This window comes from Anomaloglossus baeobatrachus, chromosome 9 (assembly GCF_048569485.1).
Source record: "Anomaloglossus baeobatrachus isolate aAnoBae1 chromosome 9, aAnoBae1.hap1, whole genome shotgun sequence".
NCBI classification, from domain to species: domain Eukaryota; kingdom Metazoa; phylum Chordata; class Amphibia; order Anura; family Aromobatidae; genus Anomaloglossus; species Anomaloglossus baeobatrachus.
Genome location: NC_134361.1, coordinates 118895346 through 118916709, shown reverse-complemented (window position 1 = coordinate 118916709; position 21364 = coordinate 118895346). Strand labels below are relative to the sequence as shown.

Below are 21364 nucleotides of genomic sequence, written 5' to 3'. Positions count from 1 at the left end.
GAGGGTGGATCGGCCCAGCCCTTAGGGGCAGCTAAGCCAAAGGGGTACCGGGACTCCATGAGTTTACAGTTACCAAAGCGCCTGTCAGGTTTCTCCCTTTGCTTTGTGAGGATATCTTGAAACTCTGGGTAATCAGCAAAAACTTTGAGGTTTCTTTGCCCTCTTAAAGGAGACCACATGGTCAGTAGTAGTGGATGGGGGATCCTCCACATGCAAAGTTTGGTTGATTGCTGCAATAAGGGAGTCTATCGCAGCTTGATCATCTGGGGAGGTTGAAACCAAGGAATCATCCTGGTACAAACAGCATTCCCCCTCCTCCGGCTCCTCAGAAGCCGTGGAAAGTTGGGGAGAACCTAATCTGTGTACCCTCGAGGGAGAGCCATGGGGGCCATGAGAGAGTACCGGAGACACCTGGCCGTGTGCCCTTTTTCTGATCCCTGCAACCGGTGAAGCATGGGCCCGGATTTCCTCAGAAGGACCCTCTATAGAGGGGTCATCAGGCTACGTTCCGTCCAAGGGCCCAGAAGGGTGTAGAGGACAACATTGCACAGCCAGCACCAGGTTCTTGGAAAGTTTTTCCATGGATTGGGACAGAAACTGTGCCCATTCCAGTGGGCTGGGAGCCCTAGGCTCTGGGCTGGTAGCGGTTGCAGCGGTGGTGGCGGGGGGTTCTTGGGGGGCTACAGGGGTACAGGACTCACAGAAAGAAGAGGTGTGTTTTCGTGGTAGCTCAGCGTGGCAGGTAGTGCAGGCTGAATAATAGACTGTGAGCCTTAGAATTCTTAGCACCCTTTGAATTAAGCATGTTCCTGTCCAGGGAGTATGCAAGCGAGAGGGAGCAATAATCTGCAGAGCCACAAGTGAAGCAGAGTATGGGAAGCAAGGAGTGTATCTCACCCAAGTCAGCCGATGACCCGGTGTTCCTTGTTGCTGCAGCAAGGAGGAAGCCCACTCTGAGGAACATACTGAGATCTTCGCGCGCTTTCCTGAGGGGGCGGGGCTTATTGTGGGCCCGAGGGGCGGGGTTTATCGTGGGCCCGAGGGGCGGGGTTTATCGTGGGCCCGAGGGGCGGGGTTTATCGTGGGCCCGAGGGGCGGGGCTTATCGCTAACCCAAGGGGCGGGGCTTATCGCTAACCCGAGGGGCGGGGCTTATCGCTACCCCGAGGGGCGGGGCTTATCGCTAACCCGAGGGGCGGGGCTTATCGCTAACCCGAGGGGCGGGGCTTATCGCTAACCCGAGGGGCGGGGCTTATCGCTAAAAAGAGCTCCGAGAAGGGAGTCAGTTGAAAATATAAATAAAACGGCGGGAAGGGGACCAACCAGCACACAGCTATGGTGACCCTGGGAATAAAGATTGTGAGTTCAGTGCAGCTGCAGGTGAACTCTGAGCCCTGGGAGCTCTCCCCCGCCACCGGTGGATTGTTTCTGCAGGGGTCTCTGTAAACAGGGGTATTGCATAGCCAGCAACCAGTCAGGGAGGATCTCACCTTGGCACTGCCTCAGTCCAGGCTAGTGGAGATGACAGTCAGCCTGCTGTGCCCGGTCACACCGGTGCAGAGTGTGTATCAACTCAGAGCCTGCAAGAGGGACTGAGGAAGTTTTCATCTGCCCTGGGCTCTGGAAAATCGGTGCCTGTGAGAACCGTCGTCCAGTGAGATGCAGCCCAGGATCCAGCGTCGCAGGAGGGGGTACATGGAGGTGACACTCCGCGTTCCCGCCTGTTGATGGTGTTGGGAGAGCGGTCCCTAGGGGAAACCGTCGCCCTCTAAAAATAAAAAACCTTGAAGAGATGTGCCTCCTACAGACACTAAGCTAAAACTGAGGTTGCCTGGCTCGGCCAGGGGGTGTATACTGCAAAGGAGGAGCTAATGTCTTTTGCATCTACTTAGTGTCCTCCTATGGATAAGCAGCATAACACCCATGGTCCTGTGTCCCCCAATGAGGCGTCAGAGAAAACTAAGTTTTATTACGTCTCTATGCAAAAAAACAAAAAACACAAACACAAAAACACAACCCAGTAATTCGGTTGTTTTTGACATTTAAAATTTTACGCTTTACAATTGTGGGACAAATGAAGCAATAACAATTGTGTGTCTCCCAGATTAAAGCGATACCAAGTTTATGTCCTTATTTTATTCCATTTAAAGAACAAATACTATTTGTGACAAAACCATCCGCTTTTCTGCTGCAATATTCGCAGCCACAGATTTAACATTCTGTGACATTCTGTGTTGTGTGAGGGCTTAATTTTCGCAGGACAAGATGTAGCTTTCACTGGTCCCACTTTTGGCATATGATTTTTTTTTTTTAAATGAATTTTTATTGCATTTTTAAGTTCTGGCAGATGTGGTTCACTCTTCAGGATATATTTGGGATTTTCTTAGTTACACAGGGCCATCATATTCTTCAGCACTTTACACATACAATTTATAATTTTCCCCATTGGGGCTCACAATCTAAATTTCCTATCATTATATCAGAGAAGAATATCTAGAGGAAACCCACGCAAATGTCACGGGCGGGGAGGAGGGTGTCAGCACACTACACTCACCCCTTCTGCTCGGGTCCGGCGGCTGCTGCTCAGTGGTGGCTCGAGCGGTGGGCCGGATCCCGGGGGTTTCTCGAGCGGCACTCCTCGCCAGTGAGTGAAAGGGGGTTGTTGGGTGTGGGAATTGTTTATTGTCCGTGACGCCACCCACGGTTGTGATTTCACCACCGCTGCTCAATATGGGGATCCCGGGGATGGTGATGCGGAGCAGCTAGGTGTTGCGTTGCCCCTCCGTGGGTAGGGGTTGGTGATCCCGGGGCCCGGTGATGGTTTGGGAGGTGCAGGGCCCGGTGGGCGCAGGGACGCGGGGGCAGCGCGGTGCCTTGCGGCACTGTGGTACTCACTCAGCCTGAGACGTGGACACAGTTTGTACGGTAAACCAAACGGCTGGATAGACGGTCCCACGGACGGCTGCACTTGCTCTCCCGGTAGGTGACGGTGATGTCCCTTCTTCCTTGCACCTTGGTGTACTTGATGGTTGCGATGGGTCCCCACCGGTAACCCGCTCCCCGGCTTCAAGCTGGACCGGGGGAGCTCTACTCTTTGCCCGCAGGCGCTGGCCCTAAGAAACTGGTGCCTTGGCGGTGGCGGTGTCTCTTCTACACTGGCTGGGCTGTTGCCTTCAATCGGGACTTGGTTGTTGGGGGGTCTACGTCCCCTTCACTGACGGATTCGGCAAATTATGGCGACTCCAAGCCTTGCCGGGGTCCGAGAGGCCCCTGCCCTGGTGCTGACTGTCCTTCGGAACACTGCTCCAGACCACCGGGCACACAGCCTACGGGGTCCTTCCAGGAACTTCCAAACGGTCCCCCTCCAGACAGTCACCGCCGTTGCTGACCTTGCTGACCTGTCCTGCACACAGCTGGACTACTTCAGGCTTTTGAACACTCTTTCTGTTCTGTCACCACTCTTGCTTTCCTCCTTTACCACTTTTCTTCCTTCACTCTCACTTAGCTGTTTACTTTAGCCTTGTCTGGGCTACTCCTCCACTCCTTCCACTTCCTCCTCCCTGACTAGACTTTGTTGTTTTCTCAAGCTCGTCCCTGAGCTGACTGCCTGGTTTCTCCCGCCTCCAGAACTGTGAACTCCTTGGTGGGCGGAGCCAACCGCCTGGCCCACCCCCTGGTGTGAATCATCAGTCTCTGGAGGAAGGCAACAAGGATTTTTGGTTAGCTTAGATGTTCCTACCTGGGATGTAGGGTGTGGTGGTGTGTGACCTGTGTCCCCTGGCTTGCCCAGGGCGACACATTCCCCCTTAGCAAAATGCAGACCGTCCGCGGGCTGCCGTCCAACACCGGTTTTATTTTTCTGTAAAAGATAACATAATAATAATAATAACATATTTACATTTTTAGTAACTCTTCCCAAGACGGGAGGCACATTTCTTAAACGTTGCATAACGGTTTACGGTTACGGTTTCCGCTCTCTCCCACTCAAGCAACCTGGCCCTGATCCTGCCCCTAAAGCCCAGGCAGCACCCCTTGACCCACAGTCCAGCGCACGGTACCCGAGCGGGATCTGTCCTTCCCTCCAGAGGGTAGCCACCGGTTCCTTTGATGGCTGGGCCCCAGCCTGCTCTGCTCAGGGCCCTCCCTCCAACCTGCCTCTCCGGAGGCGGCATTGCGGAAACGGTAACGGTAAACAACATATTTACAAGCCACTAACGTTTGTGGTTGCCCTGCAAGTTCACGGGCTTGTCCATGGAAAGTCCTCCATGCAAAACTTTAAACGGTCCCCACGGGGACAACGGTGCCGGCTCCAGCCGGTTCAATCACAAAGCAAATCAGGTAAAACTTCGGTAATTATCATTTTTTTATCATTCTTTCAACTTTTCAAACAACAAACACTCTGGTGGTCCCAACGGGGACGGTGCTACGGGCATCCGCTGCCCTACTCCGGACTTTCAGGCTCCAGTGCTCCTTCCAAGGGAGGGGGCGCGGCGCTTGCTCGGGCCTCTGGGCTGCCCCTCAATTTAGCGTCCAGCGCAAACCACCCCCGCTCCCCACAGTGCCGGGTGTATTGCACGATATCGCCCGGCATCAGGTTGCGGCCGGGATGCTCTTCAGGCAGGTGGGCATTCACATCCCGTCGGGCTACAAATACCTCGGCCTCAGGGCCCGGCTCGTAAATGAACCCGTAGCCCCGGCGGACATCAAACCGCCTCACCTGCCCCTCGTACAACGGACCCTGGACACGGAACGTTGCTTGCCGGAGGTTCTCTTTCTCCCGGATCGCTCTGGCCACCAGTTCGGCCTTCTTCCGCTCCCTCTCGGCGATCTCCAGGCCCAGCGGTACCGGCTCCCTATCCCAGTACGGCGCTGCCGCCAGCGCCGGCGCACGGGTCGGGCCCCGCGGGACATCCTGGACGTTGCCCACTGTCAGGAATCTGGGCGGCATGTCCCGCGGTGTCTTGGCCTTGGGCGCTGCCTTGCAACAACAACCCGGCGCTACCTCAGCCGAGGTGTGGGGGATGGGCATAGGGGCTTTCCGCTGCTGGGCCTTCGGCTCGGAGCGGGTCATCGGCTCCGGCTCGGGGGCGTTTTCAGGGGATGCCTCCGGTTCCACTTTCGGCGTCTTCCACGGTAACACCTCCAGTGTGCCGCGGGCTCCAGCTACAGGTCGGCCCGCCTGGGCGGGGACGCTGGGTACTGCTACCGGTTGCGGTGGTAGCAGGCCTAGTGGCGGGGTCACGGCCTCCGGGACGGGTGGCGAGGGAGGCAGCGGGGGGAGAGGGCTTGGACCGGGCCCCACAGCCGCGATGACCGGCCCTTCAAGGGCATCTGGACGTGGGTTACTCACCCTCCCTTTCTCCGCCTCCTCCTCGCGTCTCCGCACGGTGGCTATAACATCCGCCATGTCGGCCTCCCACTCCTCCATGAGGAGCTGCATCCTGACCTGCAGCCTTTGGTAGAGCTGCGCGGTTCGGATCTCCACCTACGCCGCGGTTCCAGGCGCGGGGGCTACGGTGTCGCGGGACGGCATCCACATGATGGCTTCTCTTTCCAGGAACGGTATGTGTGCAGAGTCCTGGCGTCCCTGCTTTTATAGCTGCAGCTACATGTGTCCAGCCGCCATCGCGTCCCCCTTAGCTCTTTTCGGCCCCTCCTCTCTCGGGGCGGGGTTTTGGCCTTCGCGCCTCTACTACTCGAGAAGACGCTCGAGCGGGAACTTTTCGCTCCAAAGATGGCGGCTTCTGAAATTTTTCTGCCGGATATCTCCGGCGGTAACAAGGCGCACCTCTACCAGACGGCAGAGCGGTAAGATCCTGTTCGTGACGCCAAGTTGTCGCGGGCGGGGAGGAGGGTGTCAGCACACTACGCTCACCCCTTCTGCTCGGGTCCGGCGGCTGCTGCTCAGTGGTGGCTCGAGCGGTGGGCCGGATCCCGGGGGTTTCTCGAGCGGCACTCCTCGCCCGTGAGTGAAAGGGGGTTGTTGGGTGTGGGAATTGTTTATTGTCCGTGACACCACCCACGGTTGTGGGGATTTAACCACCGCTGCTCAATATGAGGATCCCGGGGATGGTGATGCGGAGCAGCTAGGTGTTGCGTTGCCCCTCCGTGGGTAGGGGTTGGTGATCCCGGGGCCCGGTGATGGTTTGGGAGGTGCAGGGCCCGGTGGGCGCAGGGACGCGGGGGCAGCGCGGTGCCTTGCGGCACTGTGGTACTCACTCAGCCTGAGACGTGGACACAGTTTGTACGGTAAACCAAACGGCTGGATAGACGGTCCCACGGACGGCTGCACTTGCTCTCCCGGTAGGTGACGGTGATGTCCCTCTTCCTTGCACCTTGGTGTACTTGATGGTTGCGATGGGTCCCCACCGGTAACCTGCTCCCCGGCTTCAAGCTGGACCGGGGGAGCTCTACTCTTTGCCCGCAGGCGCTGGCCCTAAGAAACTGGTGCCTTGGCGGTGGCGGTGTCTCTTCTACACTGGCTGCGCTGTTGCCTTCAATCGGGACTTGGTTGTTGGGGGGTCTACGTCCCCTTCACTGACGGAGTCGGCAAATTATGGCGACTCCAAGCCTTGCCGGGGTCCGAGAGGCCCCTGCCCTGGTGCTGACTGTCCTTCGGAACACTGCTCCAGACCACCGGGCACACAGCCTACGGGGTCCTTCCAGGAACTTCCAAACGGTCCCCCTCCAGACAGTCACCGCCGTTGCTGACCTTGCTGACCTGTCCTGCACACAGCTGGACTACTTCAGGCTTTTGCACACTCTTTCTGTTCTGTCACCACTCTTGCTTTCCTCCTTTACTACTTTTCTTCCTTCACTCTCACTTAGCTGTTTACTTTAGCCTTGTCTGGGCTACTCCTCCACTCCTTCCACTTCCTCCTCCCTGACTAGACTTTGTTGTTTTCTCAAGCTCGTCCCTGAGCTGACTGCCTGGTTTCTCCCGCCTCCAGAACTGTGAACTCCTTGGTGGGCGGAGCCAACCGCCTGGCCCACCCCCTGGTGTGAATCATCAGTCTCTGGAGGAAGGCAACAAGGATTTTTGGTTAGCTTAATTAGATGTTCCTACCTGGGATGTAGGGTGTGGTGGTGTGTGACCTGTGTCCCCTGGCTTGCCCAGGGCGACACACAAACACAGGGAGAACATACAAATTCTTTGAAGATGTGGCTGCAGAACAATGGTGCTAACCACTGAGCCACCATAAATATACTGGTTTACAGTACAGTTCAAAATAACAAAAGGTGATTTTTTTTTTTCACTGCAGAAGTTGGTTATTTTTCTCTGATCATTGAATACTTCTGTATTGCACTTTACTACAACTGTCAGTCTTCCCCTGATATGCTTAATTTTTTTGCAGAGACCCCGCATCCCCAAATAGGTGCTCAGGAGAAAATAAGAACAAAAATGAAAAAAGAACTCTGGCACTCATAGAACCCCAATAAGAAAAACATGGAATGGATATTCTTATAGATTCTTTATTCAGTGAAATAGGTGTATAACAGTCCGTAAACAGTTTTTGATGTTTCGGCCCCAGGCCTTTATCAAAATTGGACCATCTGGATATAAATCATACATAAATAACAATCAGTTTTACAGATATAAAGAAAAAAAACCACATGATTCATATCACATGATAATTCATAATGTCATCACACTGTGAAAAAAATGGAACGTACAATTTAGTTGAAATCACACTCAGCTATATTGACAAAACTTGTAACAGAGAATGAGAATAAATGAAGAAAAGCATGTTACCAGTTTTTTCAAAGAGATTATTGGTATATCAAATAAAAAACAAAAAAAAAACAACACAAAAATATGGCAAGGTGCTCACCAAATGGATTAACACAGAATGTGGGTTAATTCACAGGGAATTATCATCACTGTTTACGGACTGTTTTACACCTATTTCACTGAATAAAGAATCTATAAGAATATCCATTCCTTGTTTCTCTTATTGGGGTTCTATGAGTGCCGGAGTTCTTTTTCTTTTTCTTTTCCCCACTGATATTGCAGCTTCTAGCAGAGGCTAAAAGACCTCCTTAGATGGCAAACCCAAAGCCCATTGTTTGATCTCTGGCTGCCATGGCAATGATCGGCACCCCATAATCACACAGCTATGCTGCTGGAGCCCCCTGGTCAGTCAACCATATAGATGTCTGGCAACATATAAGGGGTTTAATGGCTGGAATGATGGTTAGCACAGATTGTGGCAGCTCAACAAGTGCCGACGTATTTTTACCATTAGCGGTTAGGAAATGGTTAATGAAAGTGCAGCTCAGAGTATTAATACCTTTGGCCTGACACTAGTGCTTGTCAGCTGTTACCATCAAGCTCTTTGTCTCCATGTCACACACTGTGGTGTTTTATACTCACTGTGTTAGTGTCAGTTTTTGGCTGTGTAGTTGTTGGGGGTTTGGATCCCGCGTTCTGACCTGGTGAGATAAAAATAAAATGTCAGTTAACGCAACAACAAAAGCTTGCTTTCTATGCAGTGGTACGTTTAAGAGGGGTTACATGTGATACAATGACAGTATATACTGTATGATAGAGTGATTGGGGGGAGGTAATAGTTTCATAGCAATCAGTTCCCTTGTGGTTAAAAATCATCAGTCTATGTGACCCAGCATTGACCATTCTGTGTAAAGCCAGGGTGGTCTGTAAGGGGTCTGTATAGAGACCACATAAGCTGCCAGTTAGGGGAAGTAGAGTGCATCGTTCTCCCCGGCTCTATTCACCATATTTTTAAGGTGTCATTAAACATTATTCAGTAGTTTGGCTGCAGGACAGACTATACATGTGCATATATGACCAAGAATGGCCGCTATGTAAACTGCTCCGACTAGTGGGACCACCCCAATGAGTATCTTGTGACCTGGCGGAATGACATGTCACCGCACACCTGTGGTGGAAAGTAGCTTTCATCAGCATCCATTGGTCCATTAATGTGGATGAGGACAAATGATGTCAGAGGAGAGAACATTCCTGAAGTAGGAGAGCTCCACTGCCCGTCCTTTTGCTTGGCGCTGAGGTAATCTGCTGTCTCAGAGAACACAGGAACGCTCGGCCGAGCGTACCTCTGTATGGAGTCGTCAGGAGAGAACGCTGCCCCCTGGTCAAGCCTTCACCAGGCAGCCATCTAATGTGTATCATGTATTTAACAATAATTGTATTTACAGAAGAAATTATTAGTATTACTATTTATTATCCCTTGAGGAGAATCTGTCACAGGGTTTTTGCTCTCCCATCTGAGAGCAGCATAATGTAGGGGCAGAGACCCGGATTTCAGGGATTCATCACTTACTGAGCTGTTTGCTACAGTTTTGATAAAAAGCAATGTCTTATCTGCTGCAGATCTACCAGTTCTCTGAATGCTGAGCTCTGTATAACCCCCCCACACCACTGATTTTCAGCTTTCTGTATACCCTGTGCATTGGCGGAAAGATGCCAATCAGTGGTGGGACGGATTTAAACAGGTGATGACAATGGAGGACTACCTGGCACCAGGTTTACTAGTTCACTAGTGATAATCTCCTGCTGATAAATGTTTATCAATACTACAGCAAGCAGACCAGTAAGTGACATCACTAGAATCAGGGTCTCTCCCAGTATGTTATGCAGCTATCGAATTTAGTGGCAAAGACCCGGTGACACATTTGCACTACACTTTTTTTTTTTTTTAACATTTGTTTGGTGGACTGTCATATTTAAGACATCTGCTCTTCCTGTTTCTTTCAAGCCATAGTGGTAATGAATAAAACCAGATACTGCAGCCCTGCACTGACCTATGACCGTCGGGTGAACACATGCCATCGGGGCTGTTCGCTGGCCACATACCTTTCTTACTGTGGAGCAGGCTCTCCGGCCCTTTCTGCGTGTCCAGATTAGGCTGGTTTTGTTGGTTGTAGAAACGTAGCAGACATTGCTGATTGCAGAAATGCTTTATTTCTCCGCGCCAGTGAATAGTTTCTACTAATTTGCCCTGACGCTTGCAGGCGTGACAACGTGCTGCCTATAGAAAAAAAATAACGCATCACGTCATTTATGAGCTAAATCTCAATTATTAACTCAAGAAAGAAGAGGAGTGAAATCTAGATAAATCTGTGTCTGGTGTGACGACTATATGGCACAGTGCAGATGTGGGGACGCTCACCTTGAAGTACCACAGTAGATACTTGCTCTTGCACTCCTCACTGCAGAAGTCCCATGTGCTGCCATCCAGCTCTTCAGTGACGGCCCGCTGACAGGTTTGGGAACAGTAAGTACACGTTATACAGCACAGGCCTAAGTTCTTGGTAAAGTCCTGTTTGTAGAGGAGCACACAGCCTGTGCAGAAGAGAGATGGAAGCAGAACATAAAGACATTATTTGCCATGTGACCTCCAAACTTGTCCCACATCTGTACCCCACCCCCCACACGGCATGTCACCGACAAGGGCTGCCAAACGCCGATCATTCAAGAATTCCAGCTTAACCCCTTCTCTCACAAATATGTACTTTATCCGTGGGTTTTTTTAACATTTTTTTTATTGGTGTAATATTTTATGTTTAGTCATTTTTGTTAATTTTTTTTCTACTTAGCCCCTCTATGGGACTTTAACTTTTATTTTTCTGATCACTGGTCTCATAACATTGCAGTAGACATGTACTGCAATATATGAGACCTGTCATATTACACTGACAGAACACTGACTGTTATACCCTGCCTATGGGTAAGTCTAACAGGCCACCATACCTGGCACACCAGGAGGTAATTGACGTTTGAATGCCATGACAACCATCGGCTTTCCTTGATTTCATCATGAGGGTGCCGATGGAGGTGAGAGCGAGCCCCCTCCCTCTCACAACCTTCCAAATGTCGCACCCGTCATCGATCATGGCATTTGGAGGGTTAATCAGCTAGGGGCAGTGCTGGCACCAGCCCTCCTGTTACTGCAGGAGCTCAGCTATCAGCTAGGGCCGGTTTCACACATCCGGCATTTCGCCGCTTTGCCGGATCCATCACACTCCAGTACAGTGTAATACAGTACAATGGCATCGTGGCAAGCTCCAATCACAAGCTCTGATCACATGACAGCATGTGACCAGAGCTTGCCGCGATGCCATTGTACTGTGATGTTTCAGCACCTTCAGCACGATCATGCTGTGTCAATCAGATTGTCTGATTACAATGATCAGAGAGGGTACAGCTGAAATAGGTCCCTGCATCTCTGGCCATGCCTGTCAGTGAGTGCCAAGCATGTAGCAGTCGCTGAGTTTTCACACGACGACCGTTGTAATCCATGACAAACATAGCACATCTTGATATGGGAACCGACACCTGCTCAGGACATGCTATGCTGGACTCATCTATCCTGTAAGGAAAGCCCAGCGGACTACCTTGTGCTCATTTACATAGAGGGTCTAGAAAACTTCAGATGGGCTGTAAAATGTATGTGGCACGGTTTGAGGCTGTGGGTACACGACGACTGACTACAACACCTGCAGTGTGACCAAGGTTCGGCTGAAGCTGCTACTATATTGCAGCACCATACAAGTGAATGAGGGAGCGCTGTGACCCCGAAAGCAGTGACATGCAAGTGGGAAGAAGTACAACCTCGCTGGCATCTGTACAACACGGAGTTACCAGTTTACTTACCCTCGCTACAAAAATTCTTCTCCACACCTGAAAATCGTATCTTTTCATGAAGAATTTTCTCCTGCTTACAATATTCGCACTGGGACACCACCCCATGCAGGCGCTTGTAGTCCTCACAGCAATCTTTACAACAGAACTGATACACATGGTCCTGTAAAGAAGGATGCGGCACAGATGACAATGTGTGACTGCTGTGCCCGGACGCCAGCCTCCACAATCAGGAGCCACGCTCTTACCTGCCAGTCCAAGATCTCGGGTTTGCCGGTAAACATGTTGTGACAATAATGACAATTGAGATGGATTCCCCCCTCCGGACTGGTACGCTAAAAGACACGAGATACTATGAGTAACAGATCAGCAAACTTATGTGTAACAATGTACAGACGAGCAGAAGAAACGCTTTGCATATCTAGCCACTAAATCCGATCCCTCGTAAGACGGCATAAAACACAAATCACTCAGTCCTTCGTGGGAAAACTGATAATAAATATAAAAATAGTACAATTTTTTGCTTTGTTGATTCCACTAGACCGGATGATGCAAATTAAATCAAGCTTTAACTTGTACCTTCACTTACAGATGTTCTGGTTTGGAAAATAATTTCCAAATATAGTGTAACTGGAAAATTATGTATGAAAAACAAAATATAAAGCAAAAAGAAAGAAAATGTCACAGAATTAAATCATTAAATACAGATCCTCAATTACTGAAGTACTGCCATCTTGTGGCCAAGTGTGGTCATGGCTGGAGATGCGTTTTGGCATAACACTTTGTTACTAGAGGCCCAAAGCCTCACAAAGGGGAAGGATTATATAACATTCATTTCACCAGTAATAAGGATGCAAGATGGAGACCTCGTGCGGTCCTACCTATCCCCCCGGTAATAGGACATCAATACAAGCCTAGTGGGGGTTAAGCCTCCCTGCACCCCATCGATTGGGGTAACAGCATTTTTTTTAAAATTGTCTAACTTAAAGGGAACCTGCCATGTCATTTTTTTATATTAACCCCTTCACGACCGGCCGATTTTTCGCTTTCCGTTTTTTTTTCGCCATTCTTTTTCTGAGAGACGTAACTTTTTTATTTTTCAGTCAATATGGTCATGTGAGGGCTCATTTTTTGCGGAACGAGCTGTACTTTTAAATGAAACCCTCAATTTTACCATATAGTGTACTGGAAAACTGCAAAAAAATTCCAAATGCAGAAAAATTGCAAAAAAAGTGCAATAGCACTACGGTTTTTGAGATATTTTATTCACTGTGTTCACTATATGGTAAAACTGATGTGTGGGTGTGATGCCTCTGGTCAGTGCGAGTTCGTAGACACCAAACATGTATAGGTTTACTTTTATATAAGGGGTTAAAAAAAAAATCGGAAGTTTGTCCGAAAAAACTGGCGCACGTTTTACGCCATATTCCGTGACCCGTAGCGTTCTCATTTTTTGGGATCTATGGCTCAGTGACGGCTTATTTTTTGCGTCTCGAGCTGACGTTTTTAACGGTACCATTTTTGCGCAGATGCTAAGTTTTGATCGCCGGTTATTGCATTTTGCGCAAAAGTTGTGGCGACAAAAAAAAGTCGTTTTAGCGTTTGGAATTTTTTTGCCGCTACGCCGTATACTGATCAGATTAATTGATTTTATATTTTGATAGATCGGGCGTTTCTGAACGCGGCGATATCAAATGTGTGTATATATTTTTTTTTTTTTTTTAACCCTTTAATTTTCAATGGGGCGAATGGGGGGTGATTTGAACTTTTAGGTTTTTTTGTTTTTTTTTTAAAACTTTTTTTAACTTTTTTTTATTTTACTAGTCCCCCTAGGGGGCTATTGCGATCAGCAATCCGATTGCTCTGCAGTATCTGCTGATCACAGCTACAAGGCTGTAAACCGCAGATACGCTCTCTTTCTCTTTGGCTGTGCCGCTGGCACAGTGAAAGTGAAAGCAAGTCAGGTGTAGTACAGGAGTCATCACATGACCCTGTGCTACCATGACAACTATCGGGAGTCACGTGATCGCGTCACGTGACTTCCGGTATCGGGCGGTAAGTAAAATTTTACTGCAATCGCGCTTATAATGGCGCTGTCACATATTGACAGCGCCATATAAGGGGTTAAACGGCACGAGCAGATAACGAGTCTGCTCGTGCCTAGCAGGCACACATCTCAGCTGTGAAAATCAGCTGAGATGTGTGCAGATCGCAGCATGATGCTGCTGGCAGACCGCGGGCAGTAAGGTTATGACCGCAGGGACCTAATTTTACGGCCCGCGGTCGTGAAGGGGTTAAACCACCCCCGATATACTTTAAATGATGCAATTTGCATGACTAACATGGTTTTATAAAAATAAATAAAAATTCCATGTATTTATCTTAAAAAAAAACTTAATATGCTTAGGTGAATGCAGTATATGCCTTAGGTTTCAGTCAGAGGGGCGACACTTTTGCTGGAATCAGTAACTGTTCCTCAAGTCCAGGCAGGATTCATTTTTTAGTCACGCCCCCAGCGTTGTAACTGATTACACCACAGGTCCTTCGCCACCATGTCTCCAATGCTGAGCTCTGGAGCTCAGCAGAAGAGAAGTGGCTGTGCAGGACCTGTGCTGATGTCCTGATCATGTGACTAATGGGCGGAGCTCAGCTGAGAAGTGATGTTCAGGACCTGTGGTGTAATCAGTTACAATGCTGGGGGCGTGACTAATAAATGAATCCTGCCTGAACTTGAGTAACAGTTACTGATTCCAGCAAAAGTGTCGCCCCTCTGACTGAAACCTAATGTATTTAGTGCATTTATGTAAGCAAATAACATTTCTTTCTTCTCAAGATAAATACATGGATTTTTTTTTAACACGTTAATGATGCACATTGTATCTGTTAAAACATATGAAAAAACAACATGACAGGTAATTTACGCAAAATTGTCCAACCCTAGTTCAGTGTTTCTATGTGGTGGTGCTGGGTGTTGTACCACATATTAATCGAATATTGATCACCTATGCTACAAATCAACCATTCAGCTAACAGAGCTCTCTCCTGGCGCCTCCATATACAGGAGCACACGCTCTGCTGAGAGCTCCAGGCTTCTCTTCAAGAGGTGCACTGCCATAATTCTCTGGGGCCGATTATCTTGCCGAGAACAAAACAATTGTCAGTCCAAAATTGTGTATACTGGATCCTTATGTCCCCCAACAGAAAAATCTGGAGCCCACAGATATTGGAACTGGTCCACTTAGTCTAATGTGTATGAGGGCCTTCAGAACGAACCATCAATATCACATGCCTTATAACTTACAGAACAATAGATCATTGACACATCAAGGTCACTTTAGAAGAACACTTGGAATGAGGATGAACTTGGGTTACAAGTGGAGTATGGGTAGTGAGCTAGTTGGCTATGTTATATATCAGAAGACTATAATAAGCCTGACGTACCTGGAAGGTGGTCCAGCAGCTGGGGCTGCAGAACTGGTAAAGGACACGCTCTGTTTTATTGTAGTATGCTGGTTCTGATAGACTGCGCCGGCACAGGCTGCAAGGTCGGGAAGGGCCTAAGGAAATAACCAAATGATGAGGAGAAAACATAAAAAGAGATATTGCGCCAGATTCAAAGCTTCAGCTGGAGTTGTGCCTAAATTTTGCACCTTTTGGAGGTTTCACACCAACAACACCTCCAACAAAATGGGCAAAGCTGGGGCAAGACTTAACAGTTCATCCAATTCATGACGAGTTCTGGCATCCTATACGCCAGAAAACTCACTCCTGTAGCTGACTGGAGTAAGAGTTCTGGCTTAACGCACACCACTTGTCAGATACTCCAGATCCATGAAGATTCGTGCACCTTTCATGAATCAGGAAAGTCTGACTCCAGCAAGCTCCCAAATCAAGACTAGCGTGAACAATGAATGAATCAGGGTCACGGTTTCTTTTGTAATGGAAGGAAAAAATAGCCCTTGTGTGGTCTTCTACTTCTTGGTTTCGCTATCATTCAATAGAAGCCTCCATTGTTTATCTGAGGGGACACATCTATCCTGGTTATGGGATGGGTAACCAGCTGCCCAAGTGGATCAGACTGTGGTCACATGCATTTTATGCACCATAATAAAATCTGTGTGAAATAGGGGCCATGCTGTAGATTTTAGAGGAAATAGGGCGAGACTCATGGAGAAGCATCAGTGAAGCACAATGGAGCTCCACTGCTTAGTAATCAGAGTTCAGCTGTGGAGTTTCACCACAAATTACTTTCAAAATCCACATAGGATATGCCTAGTACAAAACCTCACTGTGTGGATAACACCTGGGAAGCCACAGCCCAATCACTCCTATATACGGCCCCAACATACCCCTGGCTCACCTGGTATTCCACCCTGCTTGACTTTATGCGAGGTGATGCAGCAGATAGAGCAGAATAGGCCCACACGCCCATTCTTGTCAACGTTGGAGAGCATTTCAAAGTTCTTACAAAGTGTCTTGCAATACATACACGGATAAACTTTTGTGTTTTTCTGTGAAGAAAAGAGCAATTGTGACTATTATACATATTCAGTATATCACAGCTAACAACATAAATCAGATGAAGGAAATCACACTGTGCACGTCTGTTGGCAAAAAAAAATAAAAACGATAGCCTCCAAAATTCAGTGATAAAAAAAAAAACTCCTATATTTTGTAAAATAACAGTCTTTTCTAGCATGATAGCCAAACCTAAAAAAAAAAAAAAAGAATTTTGTTTACTTACCGTAAATTCTTTTTCTTATAGTTCCGTATTGGGAGACCCAGACCATGGGGTGTTTAGCTTCTGCCTCCGGAGGACCCACAAAGTAGTACACTTAAGTGTAGCTCCTCCCTCTGAGCCTATACTCCCCCTGGTGAGCCAGTCCCAGCCAGTTTAGTGCAAAAGCTGAAGGAGAATAGCCACCCACAAGTAGAACAGAGCAATAGCCGGAAAAACCGGAGACTCTGTCCACGACAACAGCCGTTGATAACACGCGGAACAAGAAAATTGCCAACAGGCAACAGGGAGGGTGCTGGGTCTCCCAATACGGAACTATAAGAAAAAGAATTTATGGTAAGTAAACAAAATTCTCTTTTTCTTTATCGTTCCTTTGGGAGACCCAGACCATGAGACGTTCCAAAGCAGTCCCTGGGTGGGAAATAAACAGAAAAACTAAGAAGTAGGCAGAACCTAACTTCACAAGTGGGCGACAGCCGCCTGAAGGATGCGTCTGCCCAAGCTCGCATCTGCCGAAGCATGAGCATGCACTTGGTAGCGCTTCGAAAAGGTATGCAGGCTAGTCCAAGTGGCAGCCTGACAGACTTGTTGAGCCGTAGCCTGGTGCCTGTAAGCCCAAGAGGCACCGACAGCTCTGGTCGAATGTGCCTTGATCCCCGGCGGGGGAGGCACCTGAGTGCTCTGGTAGGCGTCCGAAATGGTCGACCTAATCCAACGGGCTAAGGTCGGCTTACACGCAGAGAGGCCCTTGCGCCGACCTGTGGTTAGCACAAAAAGAGAAGTGCACCGCCTAAGTGTAGCGGTGCGAGACACATAGATCCGGAACGCACGCACCAGATCCAGAGTATGCAGCGCTTTTTCAAAGCGATGAACAGGAGCCGGACAAAAGGAAGGTAGGGTAATGTCCTGGTTAAGGTGGAAAGGAGAGACCACCTTAGGAAGAAAGTCCGGAGTCGGACGGAGAACCACCTTGTCTTGATAAAAAACTAAAAAAGGTGACTCCGAAGAGAGCGCAGCCAAATCAGAGACTCTCCTGAGGGAAGTTATGGCCACCAGAAAGGCCACTTTCTGTGAAAGACGATACAAAGAAACCTCCCTAAGAGGCTCAAAGGGGGGTTTCTGCAAAACCGTGAGAACCAAATTAAGGTCCCAGGGATCCAAGGGCCGCCGGTAAGGCGGAATGATGTGAGACGCGCCCTGCATGAAGGTGCGGACCTGAGCCAGCCGAGCGAGACGCCGCTGGAACAGAACTGACAGAGCTGAGACTTGTCCCTTGAGAGAGTTGAGGGACAGTCCTAGCTGCAGACCGGACTGTAGAAAAAACAGAAGGGTCGGCAAGGAGAATGGCCAAGGAGGATGGTCGGTAGAGCGACACCAGGACAGGACAATCTTCCAAGTCCTGTGATAGATCTTAGCGGAGGAAGACTTATGGGCCCGAGTCATAGTGGAGATGACTTCAGGAGGAATACCAGAAGCCGTCAAAATCCAGGACTCAAGAGCCACGCCGTCAATTTGAGGGCCGCAGAAATCGGGCGGAAAAACGGACCTTGCGAGAGCAGGTCTGGACGGTCCGGAGATGCCACGGCATCGCTACGGACAGATGGAGCTGGTCTGGATACCAAGCTCGCCTGGGCCAGTCCGGTGCAATTAGGATGACTCGCCGGCCCTCCATTCTGATCTTGCGCAGGACTCTGGGCAAGAGAGCTAGAGGGGGAAACACATAGGACAGCCGAAACTGGGACCAGTCTTGAACCAGAGCGTCCGCGGCGAATGCCTGAGGATCGTGGGAGCGAGCCACGTAAACAGGAACTTTGTTGTTGTGACGGGATGCCATTAGGTCCACGTCCGGAGTGCCCCATTTGCGGCAGATTGACTGAAACACTGCCGGGTGCAGGGACCACTCGCCACCGTCCACGGTTTGACGGCTGAGATAATCTGCCTCCCAGTTTTCCACGCCTGGGATGTGGACTGCGGATATGGTGGACTTGGAGTCCTCCGCCCATTGAAGGATGCGTTGAACCTCCAACATTGCCAGGCGGCTGCGAGTCCCGCCTTGGTGATTGATGTAGGCAACCGCTGTCGCGTTGTCTGACTGGACTCGAATGTGCCTGCCTGCCAGCAGGTGGTGAAAAGCTAGGAGAGCCAGAAGCACGGCTCTGGTTTCCAGCACATTGTCCGAGTCAGCCCTTTCAGAGTCCAAATGCCCTGCGCTCTGTGGTGGAGACATACCGCTCACCAGCCGGATAGACTGGCATCTGTGGTGAGAATCACCCAGGACGGAGCCAGGAAGGAGCACCCCTGGGACAGGGAGAGAGGCCGAAGCCACCACTGAAGAGAGCTCCTGGTCTGTGGCGACAGAGCCACTAACCTGTGTAAGGAGGAAGGCCGCTTGTCCCAACAGCGGAGAATGTCCAGCTGCAGGGGACGCAGATGAAACTGGGCAAAGGGAACAGCCTCCATGGACACCACCATTTGACCCAGCACCTGCATCAGACGCCTGAGGGGGTAACGGCGGGGCCTCAGCAGAGAGCGCACCGCTAGCTGGAGGGACTGCTGTTTGACTAAGGGCAACTTCACAAGTGCCGTCAAGGTCTCGAACTGCATCCCTAGGTACATGAGACTCTGGGTCGGAGTCAGAGTGGATTTGGGCAGATTGACCAGCCACCCGAATTGGGCTAGAGTGGCGAGAGTGAGCGAGACACTCCGCTGACAGTCTGCGCTGGATGAGGCCTTGACTAGAAGGTCGTCCAGGTAAGGAATCACTGCCAACCCCTGGAGGTGGAGAACTGCAATCACTGCTGCCATGACCTTGGTGAATACCCGAGGGGCCGTGGCCAACCCGAAGGGGAGAGCCACAAATTGGAAGTGATCTTCTCCTATTGCAAAACGTAGCCAACGCTGGTGAGAAACTGCAATTGGCACATGTAGATAGGCATCTCTGATGTCGATGGATGCCAGAAAATCCCCTTGGGTCATAGAGGCAATGACTGATCGCAGAGACTCCTTGCGAAAATGCCGCACCTGAACATGCTTGTTGAGAAGCTTGAGATCCAGGATGGGCCGGAAGGTACCGTCCTTTTTGGGAACTAGGAAGAGATTTGAGTAGAAACCTCTGAACCGTTCCCGGGCGGGAACCGGTACAATTACTCCATTGGCCTGCAAGGATGCCACGGCCTGTGAGAAGGCGGCGGCCTTGGAGCAGGGGGGGGGAGTTGAGAGAAAAAATCTGTTTGGGGGGCTGGAAGAGAATTCTATCCTGTAGCCGTGGGAGATGATATCTCTCACCCACTGATCGGAGACGTGTTGAAACCAAGCGTCGCCAAAGTGGGAGAGCCTGCCACCGACTAAGGACGTTGCTGGAGCAGGCAGATAGTCACGAGGAGGCTGCCTTAGTGGCAGCACCTCCTGCGGCCTTCTGTGGACGCGCTTTTGGGCGCCAGTTGGATTTCTGGTCCTTGGCTGAGTTAGCGGACGAGGCCGAGGGCTTAGAGGACGACCAGTTGGAGGAACGAAAGGAGCGAAACCTCGACTGATTCCTACCCTGGGCAGGTTTCCTGGTTTTGGTTTGTGGCATGGAAGTACTCTTCCCGCCAGTAGCTTCCTTAATAATTTCATCCAGCTGTTCTCCGAACAGTGGGAACCCAGCAAAAGGGAGCCCAGCAAGGTACTTCTTTGAAGAAGCATCTGCCTTCCACTCTCGAAGCCACAAGATCCTGCGGATAGCGAGAGAATTAGCCGAAGCCACCGCAGTGCGGTGAGAAGCCTCCAGCATGGCAGACATGGCATAGGATGAAAAAGCTGAAGCTTGGGAAGTTAAGGTAACCATTTCAGGTATAGAGTCCCTGGTGAGGGAATGCATCTCCTCTAAGGAAGCAGAGATGGCCTTGAGAGCCCATACTGCTGCAAAAGTCGGGGAAAACGCGGCCCCCGCCGCTTCATACACGGATTTGGCCAGAAGGTCAATCTGGCGGTCAGTGGAATCCTTAAGGGAGGTGCCATCAGCCACCGACACAACGGTTCGGGCTGAAAGCCTAGACACCGGAGGGTCTACCTTTGGGGAGTGAGCCCACTCCTTGACTACCTCAGGTGGAAAGGGAAAACAGTCATCAGAACCACGCTTTGGGAAGCGTTTGTCAGGACAGGCCCTGGGTTTGGTCACAGCGGCCTTAAAACTGGAGTGGTTAAAGAACACAATCTTTGCTCTCTTAGGCAAGGTAAACTGGTGCTTTTCTGCTAGAGAGGGTTGCTCCTCTGATACTGGCGGATTGAGATCCAGTACAGAATTAATGGAAGCAATTAAGTCACTAACATCTGAGTCACTTTCGGACAGATCAATGGGGTACATGGAGTTAGCCTCCGAGCCCCCTGTAAAGGCATCCTCCTCATCCTGCGAGCCAGCTCTTGAATCAGAGCCGCGGGAGGAAGAGGGAGAGCGAACCCTGCGTCTCTTCTCAGGAGGACGGGGTCTGGGCCCTGATGATGAATCCTCTGTGAGCTCCGGTCCTGAGAGACCCCTAGCAGAAGAGGCAACCTGTGAAGGGGGCTGATGCATATTCATCAGAGTCCTGGACAGAAGTCCCATGGACTCAGCAAAAGACTGGGAGATAGACCTAGAAAAGGATTCTACCCAAGCCGGGGGTTCAGCCACAGGAGCAGGAGCAGCCTGAGAGACCACTGGGGGAGAGACTCCAGGCTGTGGCACCGCCAAGTTAGAGCAGACATCACAATGTGGGAATGTGCTCGGTTCAGGCAGCAGGAGCTTACATGCAGCGCATACAGCATAAAGCTTTGGAGCCTTGCTCCTCGTGTGAGACATGCTGCTGGAGTGGGGGCTCTGCCAGAGAATGAACCCCAGAGAGTATATACAGAGTTCCACAACCGGAGACCGGTTGTGGCTTACCAGACCGCTGGAGCGGTGTTGTGTGCCCTCCAGATCCCGAAGCCCGGACCCCCAAGCACAGCACCTCAGCAGGGATGCTGCAGACCAGCGCTGCAATGACTGAT

General features: G+C 50.3%; 1 protein-coding gene across 7 annotated transcripts in view; it reads right to left on the bottom strand.

Moving 5' to 3' along the window:
- Positions 1-21364, bottom strand: part of ZMYM3 (zinc finger MYM-type containing 3) — a 202837-nt gene that overhangs the window by 79906 nt on the left and 101567 nt on the right. For all 7 annotated transcript variants that reach the window (XM_075323963.1, XM_075323961.1, XM_075323960.1 and 4 more), the window contains exons 8-14: positions 15983-16133; positions 15064-15179; positions 11871-11957; positions 11635-11785; positions 10151-10323; positions 9835-10009; positions 8374-8432 (exon numbers count right to left, since the gene is read on the bottom strand). In XM_075323963.1, the coding sequence (XP_075180078.1) occupies positions 8374-8432; positions 9835-10009; positions 10151-10323; positions 11635-11785; positions 11871-11957; positions 15064-15179; positions 15983-16133 (912 nt within the window). The remainder of the gene's footprint in view (positions 1-8373; positions 8433-9834; positions 10010-10150; positions 10324-11634; positions 11786-11870; positions 11958-15063; positions 15180-15982; positions 16134-21364) is intronic.